The sequence below is a fragment of the Fusarium mangiferae genome (genome assembly GCF_900044065.1).
Source record: "Fusarium mangiferae strain MRC7560 genome assembly, contig: FMAN_scaffold043, whole genome shotgun sequence".
Lineage (NCBI taxonomy): Eukaryota > Fungi > Ascomycota > Sordariomycetes > Hypocreales > Nectriaceae > Fusarium > Fusarium mangiferae.
The window spans coordinates 7,151-16,438 of record NW_024573963.1 but is presented as its reverse complement, the minus strand read 5'-3'; the positions used below and the strand labels follow the sequence as shown (position 1 = coordinate 16,438).

Here is a 9,288-nt window from a genome sequence, read left to right as displayed (position 1 = left end):
TATGCGCTAAGAACCTGGATGCCCCTTGTGCCCATCTCCGCTCGGGGCTGCTGCCACACATTCCGGCGCTATAATGGGGGCGTGTGTTTAAGAAGCGATCCCATTAATCGCTGTTGGTGCTGTCACCCACCCATAAATATTGCATTCGTTACGAGTTCAGAACTGAAAGAAGCAAGCATATCATCCTTGAACCTGTAGAGCATATCAATACTTAAAGGAATGTGCAACCCGGCGAGGGAACCACTTGCAGGCCTCACCAACCACCGGTTCGCCCAAGCACTCAACAGGTTCAAGCCTACCTTTTCAACCACTTCATGCAAATCTCTTCTAGCACCCTGAGCAACGGGCGTCGCGGCGCATACGACACAACCGGCCAAAGCCTCTACCAAGACCAAGGCCTAGCAATGTCGACGGAGATTATCCTATCTATACTTCTGGCAGCCACTGTGGCTTCCCTATTTGTTTTGGTGTTATTGTTCTGGCTCTTTCTTCGGAGAAAGAAAGCTGAAGGTAAGCAGCGTGCGCGTCTGGGATGGGCTATACTAATAATATCACGAAGAAAACCTCACTGAGCTAAGCTCATGGAAGGTTTATCACATTTGCCTCATAGTGCGCGATCATCGGGTCTGGGCCAAAAAAAGAAACATTCGTCGCGGCCATGCTATAATAAAAGACCCTAAAAATCACTGCACCTATCATCTCTATCCATATTCCTTATTTAAAATCAATGGACTTATCAGGGAAACGAATGAGTTACATGAAAACGTGGAATTAGGAATGGATGCTGTTATAGCCACGAATAACGGGGAAAGGGTCACGCTTACTGGGTGTATTGTTGATGATACGTTTTCGTTGAATTCGGTTTTACTTGTGAATATGGGGCTACCAGTAGTACCGATTCTTGCAGATCCACCCTCGCTAGACAACTCGCCGAGGGCCCTAAAGGCTCCGTGGGCTGCCTTTAGCCTCTAGGTCTAACCAAGGAACTTCGACATGCTGGAAGGGCGCGTAAATACTATAACCCTTACAAGTCAGTAGCTTAGGTTAGTTACAATTCCTCGGGCCATGCTTCCGGTCAGAGAGATATATTTAAACCCCAGATTGGCCTTGAATCAACGGCGGGTGCTACTCTATATAAGTACGGTTGAAGTCTACAATACTGTAACGAGCCACAATTGCAGTATTGCATCTAATTAAAATCAACTTTGTCTGAATTACCTTGAGAATCACTCGTGTAAGTCGCAGCATGAGATTGCTATTTACATACCATTTCTTACATAGCCACTAAGGTTCCTGACAAAATGGCCAACGCTTGCGCTCACCAGTTCCGAATGATCAAGTCAGATAACACTTTGGTTCAGTGGATTTGCCAGCACTGCCGCTCTGGCCCTCACTGGATGATCTGGGAGTGCACATACTGCAAGCTACATCTATGTCGACCTTGTACGCAGTCTGCGTGAGGGCCTCTATGTGGCTGCGTCGAGAAGGGCCTTCTTACGCACTTGGGCTACGTGCTGCCCATGATGTAGATCGATGTTGGAAGGCTTGACGGAGAAAGAGTTCAGGAGCAGGGGATGGCCAGTGACAGGACTTCATCAATCGGTCAACCAATAATCTAGCAGGAAGGTCAATCTTTCCTGTTCTGTTCTAGAGCAGCTGAAACCTGGAACAAGCAAGCATGCTGTCGTCCGAGATGACGAGGCAAGGCTTCTGAGTTGCAGTTGAGAGAACACCACTAAATCAAGAGTACTTACACGCCCCCTGGGGACACGGACGTCGACGCCATTGCTCGCTTAGACCCTGGCATTTGGTGCACGGGCTTACCCCTGTCAGCGCGGGGATGGGTTCGTTTGTGAGAGAATCGCTCCCCGGACTAGCGGCCGCTTGGCACCCTGAGCTGCAACGAGAGCGGGATCGAGTGGTCTGTGTTGAAGCAGGGCAAGTTAGTAAATGAAAGGAAATGTAATTATTTTCGGCTTAATGAGCTGTTTATTAAAGCAACTTAGATTTAGTAATACTTAGAGAGTGAGATAAGAGTATTAAACAAGAAAGAAAAGATAAACTCCTGCTCAGTAGTTTTATCCCCCCTTTCAGAGCAGGAAATGGTGAGGGAAGTCCCCTAAAAAGATCACGCCCGCTACATAACATTAGGCTCAGGATTTGGGTTAGACATCCTACGTGCTATTCCTGTCCCGAGTCGAAGCAACTCCGAGGGAGTACGAGCAGAGCTTACAGGGATATAGCACTTCATCTTCCCAGCAGCATGTCCGAGACAGAGAGCAAACTCAGTTTCCTTGACACTCCAATAGTCAATAAGTCCGAAGCTCTGCATATAATATTCCAAGCTTCCTAGTACAGCATGCAAAGAATCTTCCTTCTCAGGCATGGGTTCAATACATGGGATTTGGTGGAGTTTGAGAAGCTCATCATACAGATCCTTGACATGCATCTCAAGACTCCTTTCCCCATCTATATGTTTATATGGCAATCGGAGTTTGTCGCGAAGCTGGCGGAGTTTTTCCACGATGAACTGCATTGGTGGCTTGCCTTTTCTCTCTTCGAGCACCTCTGAGATAGGTTTTGACGGGCTAAGCAATTTGTCGATATTGGCCAGCGAAACGAAAATGCCACCAAGGCCAGGAGTCTCTTCCACTAAGGTATCGCCAGAAGAGGGATGGGTTCGGTGATGCGTGAGCTCATTAAGAAGTGTCAGCATGATCGTCTCTTGGTCGCAGATCTGTTGGAGATGGTGCTGGTGGCTCGCCATGAGGAGGTTCATGAATTGATTAGTGAGAAGATGAAGTAAAGATTGAGGTGGGGGATGGTCAGTATTTTAACCTATCTACTTGGTTTAATAGCGCCCCCTGAAGGGCCGTTTATACTCTTACTTGCCCTAGCTGTCGTTAGTTGCCTAACTTGCAGCTAAGACATCTCGTTGAGAAAATAGCGCTAAATCCGGGCCAGTACATACACGCCTCTTCATCCCATCTGCATGACATTGGGGTCTGGTTGCCAGGGGATCGGACGGGATTCTTGCGGTGAAGAATAAGAGCTTCAGGCATACTAACAGCCGCCTCCAAGACGGGACACTTAATAAATGCAATCGGCCAGTGCTCCTTAATATCAAGACCCTGACAACTTCAACAACTCACTTGCCATAAAATCCCTCTGCCTATTATGTAAGCCTCAGGGAGAGACACGAGATTTTTTGTTACATACATCTTACACTACTGTTAGGATCGATAAAGCAGATAACCTCGAGTTGCCGAAAGGTAATCTAAAACGGCCCTCTTCAGAGGACCTGAAATGCGCAAACAAAGTTCCCCGGGTCGATCAAAGCAACAAAATCTACAATAAAGCCAGGATGCGTCTACGGTTTTGGTGTTGCGCCTGCGATGCCGATACGGGGTTGAAAAATGGTACATGCGTTAGTTGTGGGCATAACTCCTTAGGTTGTATTGAATGTACTGCAGGTCGCACAGATGCGATGAAAGCAAAGGGAAACAAACGGGGTCAGTAGCGTAAGGAAGTGCCTCGATTAGTGCTGTTTCTTGAAGAAGGCGGTCATGTTAGTTGTCACAACTTGGCTTTCAGAGCCATCGTCGGATTGCTTCCGCATGGCTTGGACCCAAGTCGCAAGATTATGTACTTCCTTTGGAGTTGCGAGGCCGTAGTTAGCTGGTCTGTTCACTCGTTACAGAGTAATTACATGGATATATAGCCTCATGTTCAGGAACCCCTGAAAGTCTTGTTGACCTCGGCCAGAGTCCCTGCTGGTAATATCTGTGATATGATGGCTGCAGGTGCAGCAGGGCCTGGTGTCCTTTTCGGCGTGATTAAATCGTGTTGTCACCAAAGCTCAATGCAAGGTAGCAGCTGGCGGTAAGACTCTGGTGTTCTCGACGTAGTTCTATGGATATGTAGGCCCTTGATCTGCGGCCTCTGGGGGAAGAGTGATGTGTCTGCAGAGCCTGATTGTAAATGAGGCTCTGGGCGAGGCGCGACCCAGCGAGCATAAGGCAACATCTAAGATTATGGTCCACCCTACTGTCAATGGGGCACTAGCTATACCGGGAGTCGTCTCCATTGCCTCCAAGAAACATGTTCGCCATGAGTTTCGTGAATTCTACTCTTATCTGTCATTCTCGACTCTCACTCCAGGCCGAGGGTTGAATGTCAACCAGCCGTAACGGTGGAGCATAAACAATGTGAAAAAGCTTGTCTCAAGCAAGAGAAGGCGTTACCCTATTGCCAATCGACACCTACTCTGTCGATCACACGAAGTTGGACATTACTTGGCGCACCAACGTGAGCACACCCCACCAGGGGCTAAGCATACCACTCAATGTCCCTGTCCAGCGGCTGGGTGAGACACTTGGGAGCCTAAGGACAATTGGTACATGATTGGCATAACCCGAGAGAGCCTCCAGCCACCTTCTGCCCCCAGAGAAAGCTGAGCTCCAATGTTGATGCGAATCAAGTCGTGTACGCGACGTGTACGAGCCCTGCATGAAGCTCAAATGTCGCCGCGTTGCGCCGTTGGCCGGTGGCAGGTGGCGCAAATAGGAGTCTAGGCCGTTGGACACACGCTCCGGACTGCGCGCTGACTCTAGAGCCTCAATGGAGTGTGTGAGTGTCCTGTTCTGATCAGGATGACTGGTTCTCTGTCGTCGAGGCATGAATAAGCGAAGAAATCATTGCCTTGCCAAGAACCCCCATCTATCAATTCATCAGGGTCTGAGATTATCACGCGCCCTACAACCCCTCATTCCCCTTTCCAGTCGATGGTGTGTGTCTCGCTGGGTACGAGGGGTTAAAGCATCGTGTTGCGGCACATTTAGTTGCACTAGGATGCGCTCTGGCGCGTTGTTAGTGTCGAGAATTAGGTGTAGTATTCGCGCGACTAGGAGGCGATATCTGCGAGGCGGAACGGTGCCCTCTCTCAACCCGATCTTCAATATAGCAATAATTGGTCGTAAGGAGCCATAATTATGAAACAGAAAGGAGAACAGCCGACTTGTCTAAGGAGGGGCCAATCTCACTGCGTTAGGCTGTCAAGGATGACTCACGGCCACCCATAAACTGTTGTTGCCGTGCCTATAGCCTGTGCATGTGTAGGAGGAACTGGGAGGTCATATGGTGGGCTTTAGGGAGCGCACCAGGACCAATGAAGCTCGCGGGGACAAGGGTAAGGCTGTAAGAGACTCAACGTAAGCATTCTTGGGTGGACTAGGCGGTTGGATTGTCCTACTCGTGAACTCGAAGTTGAGTTCTTGTGCCCTACCTTCCGTGGCTTCGTGACTGGCCGCCTTATCTTGTCATACCTGCATCCGAGGCCTTCTGGAATAAGTCAACAAAGGCATGTGGTCTAGGCTAGTTTTGAATGCCATAGTCGAATATAAAAGAGAGACGTCTGGCGGCACTGACCCTGTGGTCTCCCATCACAAGCGTCTCCCACTCCGCTACTCCCCACGCTATCAGCATCGCCGTCATTCATCATGAGCACCTCACAGCCTACCAAACACCCGGCTGTCAGCGCCGGTATGTTCTTCACCCAAACTTGCTCCTCTACAGAAGCTAATGCGGAAAAGACCAGCCCCCAATAGAGCCACCTCCCGCTTACGAACGAGTAGCTCAGACTCAAACTCAAAACCCGCCGCGACCCCGACAAGGGGACGTCAACTCGAAGGGCTGCCTTGTCGATGCGCCTATACCACTTCAAGTTGCCTACGCATGTGCTGTATCGCCCGCCCTCCTGACCTTAGGGTGCTACAGTGAGTTAGAGGACAACTGCCGTAGGTCTTAAGGGCCTTTAGTGATAGAAAATCCTTAATTGGCATCATGGCATTATAGGAATAGGATGTATCTGGTCTTTAGAGTCGAAGTCTGACTCTCTTTAACGCAAAGCTCTTATAGCTATAGAGGAGCTACCGCCGGTCATTACCTCATAAATACAGTCCTTTCCTTCTGCGATGTTGTCTGCCTGCTCTCTCGTGGCACATTTAATGCCTGAAGCTATTTGATGATGCCCATTCTGCTCTCGATTAACGACCATATATAGGGGAGGGAAGGCATTCATAAGGAGTGGGTTAACCCCGCAACAGTCACGTAATAGGGTTTGCTGCATGTTTGGAGCTTTTGGGTTTCGTCGTGGTCGTTTTACATGGCAGTCTTACCCTTGCCCTCGTTGTTTGGCTGATTCGGATTCATTTCAGACATCGCGGCCGGGGCAGTATCTTGTTGCTGAAGAGGCGGTTGTTGGACGATTGTGACGGTTTTAATTCATAATCACAAGACTCGCGTGAACCAAAACTCCCTGCAAGGTAGTAGCTGGCGGTAAGACCATGGTGTTCTTGATGCAGTTGCATGGACATGCAGACCCTTGATCTGCGGCCTCTGAATCAAATCCTGCAGCCACATCACCCTTCAGAACGAGGCTCTGGCGGTGAAAGTTAGAGAGATGAATGTTATATAAGGCGCTACCATACCGAGAAATTTGGTTGTATCAGCTTCACTTTCAACAGGTTTCTCTCCACCAATATGGATTCAGTACCTAGTAAGACTCTCTCTTCTACTATGTCTACAAGATACTGACAGCCCTGATGGCTCTCCATGTTATTCTATAACAATTTATGGCGATAACAGTCCAATTTCTCTAAAGTTGGTAGAATTCGGTGGCAGTGGCGAAATCGAAGCCCGAGAGGCCAAGCAATATGCAGAGAGCATACCAACTTGCCACGATACTCAAGAGGGCGAACAGGATGCAAAGAGCGTGTCAATAGTGACAATAATTGACAGCGAGCCCCAATCTGGTTTAAAGGAGGCCGATCAGAGCGCAGTACCAATTTGTCTTGAGGTCCAAAATGGAGCTGGAGAACAGAGTTCCGAGGCAGACCAAATGGAGGCCAATCAGAACGGAGTAACAATTTGTCTTGAGGTCCAAACCAAACTTAGAGAACAGAGTTCCAAGACAGACGAAATAATGGCTTGGATGGAGAATGCTGAGAAGGCCACCAACAAAGGTACGGATTATTAGATAAGCCATTTAAAAATTAGTCAGCGAAATTCGACGTGCACCAGATTGTGACTTCCCAGGAAGTCGGCGCTTAAAAAGTGGCTCGAGGCAGGACTGCCTCAACGCCAATCGTGCGGGGTAATCTTATCAGTCGGGTGATAAGCCAGCACCGTACATACAAGCTAGCCCGAGCATCCCTGCGCGCTCGGATCTCCCAGCTGCAAACAACGGGTACATAAGTAGTGTGGTGCTCCAGTCTCAAAAACCTGCCATGAAAGCAATGTCGCGTCCGCCCCGCACTAACTTTCTCAGCAACACTATGTCCACACACAATTCTCTCATCTCAGAACTTGACTCACTCATCATAAAACTACGGGACTTTTCGTTAAGCTTTAGTGCACTACGTTGCACGGTTCGCAATGAGGCCCCTCAAACGAAGCCACAAACGCGTTCCCAGCAACCCAAGGATCCGGCCGCTGAGCTACTGGTGACAGTCTTGGGTGGCATGGATGGTCTGAGTGACCAGTTACAGACAATTGCATTGCAGGCTGAAGATGCCCACGCCCAAGCCCAGAATCTCATGCTTCCTAGCAACGAACAAGTCATGGACAATGCGACGAATTCCCTACAGATGGACACCCGATCCGAGACGTCATGCGAGCGGCAGATCGATACACAACTCGGAATCTCTGAGCAAGAGGCTACGTCAGATTCCCAGTCGAGCGAGACCTCATCGTCACAACCTACACAGACATTTGATGATCCACAGCCCGTCGAGTCAGAGGATGTGACCATGACTGGGAGCGGTTTAGCCGCAGCCGATAGTCCGCCTGACTCACCCAAGGAGGGAGGCGACGACATCAACGTCCGTCGCGCAGTCACTCCGAGCCCAGCCAACCGAAGCGCAAGAGCCGACCTGAATACAAGCCGGGAGGGTAGATCATTCGCAAGGAGCCACTCGGTTGTGACGGAATCATCGGCTGCCTCCATGGCCGTAGACACGTCACCAGCCGGTTCTGTTGCGACTCATATCACATGGCCAGAGAGCTCTGGTCGGTCTGCTGACGAGGATGAGGCCATGTTGGACGTCGATGACACAAGAGATAGCATGCAGAAACGGCAGCCCGACCTTGGAGGCCTCAAGAGAATCGTTGACTCTGGCTCGGGACAGGACCTCGCGACTGGCGACAAACCCAGCTCCCCTGACGCGCCGAGTCTCGTCACTGATGACAGAACTGGTCAGCCAACTCAGAGTCCTGGGGTCAGTGAAAGGGCCAGTTCTTCTGAGCCACAAAGTCCTGCGGCACACACCGAAGCTGAGTTGCACGGCGACCGGTTAGCCAGCCCCCCAGTGAACGGCGACATCAGACGCAATGAAGATTCTCGTGCCGATGATTTCACTCAAGAGATGGATTCAGCCATGGATATGCTGGCCGCGGCCGGAGAGCAGGGTCATTCGCCAGGGAGCGGAGATGAGCAACGGATCGGCGACCAACAAACAGAGTCCAGCTCCACTGGTGCTTGTGAGCAAGATACTACCATGTCGGGCGTTGAGACTACAGATGATGACCAATCACGAGACTGTCCGGCTGGAGGCCTTAACGCAACACCAGCTGAGACGAATATCATCCAACCGCCACAGGGTCCTGCAGCCAACGAGACAACCAGCATGGCAGATTCTGTGGTCGATATTGAGGCCAATTCTGCCCCTCGGACGCTGCAGGGCCATCCAACCAACGACGAGGCTGATTCTCCTGGATCCCGCCAATCACCAGCAGCAGAGGACACTGACATCCAAGGAAATGCCGACCAACAGGATACTGGACCTCAAAGCAGATTACCAACTCTATCACTCGCCGATAAGGCAAGACTTATTTCCAAGATTCAGGAATTAGAAGCCCAAGGTTGTGCACAACACATCTCGGTTCCCCATGTTAATGTTGAATTGGAAGATGTGAAAAAAAGCATCGACACAGGAGACTGGAGATGTACAACCATGGAATACAAAGCGGGCCGAGAAGGCGAGAGATACGTGTCGATCTATGCAGGCAAGCCGAAGAACCAACCTTTCATCGATTGGTCAGCTTTCACTGCTGAGTTCAAGCGGCCCACAACTGAGGAAGCCAAGGCTGTGTTTGAAAGTACTGCCCAGAATCCGCCAAAAGGGAAGATACCTTACTACATCGGTCATGCGGACATTCTCTCTGAGCAGGCATTAGACCCTGGGTCTCTTATTACTGGAAACAGTGATCTTAAAGACATACATACCAACT

At 50.0% G+C, this 9,288-nt stretch overlaps 3 protein-coding genes across 3 annotated transcripts; 2 read left to right on the top strand and 1 right to left on the bottom strand.

Moving 5' to 3' along the window:
- Window positions 1-2,137: 2,137 nt before the first annotated feature.
- On the bottom strand, window positions 2,138-2,767 carry FMAN_15505 (uncharacterized protein; the record flags this gene model as incomplete). The annotated part of the gene is made up of 1 exon (XM_041826323.1): window positions 2,138-2,767. One exon carries the CDS (start codon window positions 2,765-2,767, stop codon window positions 2,138-2,140), a length of 630 nt encoding a protein of 209 aa, XP_041691602.1.
- Window positions 2,768-5,498: 2,731 nt separating this feature from the next.
- Window positions 5,499-5,806, top strand: FMAN_15504 (uncharacterized protein; the record flags this gene model as incomplete). The annotated part of the gene is made up of 2 exons (XM_041826321.1): window positions 5,499-5,541; window positions 5,592-5,806. 2 exons carry the CDS (start codon window positions 5,499-5,501, stop codon window positions 5,804-5,806), a joined length of 258 nt encoding a protein of 85 aa, XP_041691601.1.
- A 1,528-nt stretch (window positions 5,807-7,334) lies between these two features.
- On the top strand, window positions 7,335-9,133 carry FMAN_15503 (uncharacterized protein; the record flags this gene model as incomplete). Its single annotated transcript, XM_041826320.1, has 2 exons — window positions 7,335-9,063; window positions 9,114-9,133. 2 exons carry the CDS (start codon window positions 7,335-7,337, stop codon window positions 9,131-9,133), a joined length of 1,749 nt encoding a protein of 582 aa, XP_041691600.1.
- Window positions 9,134-9,288: the final 155 nt, after the last annotated feature.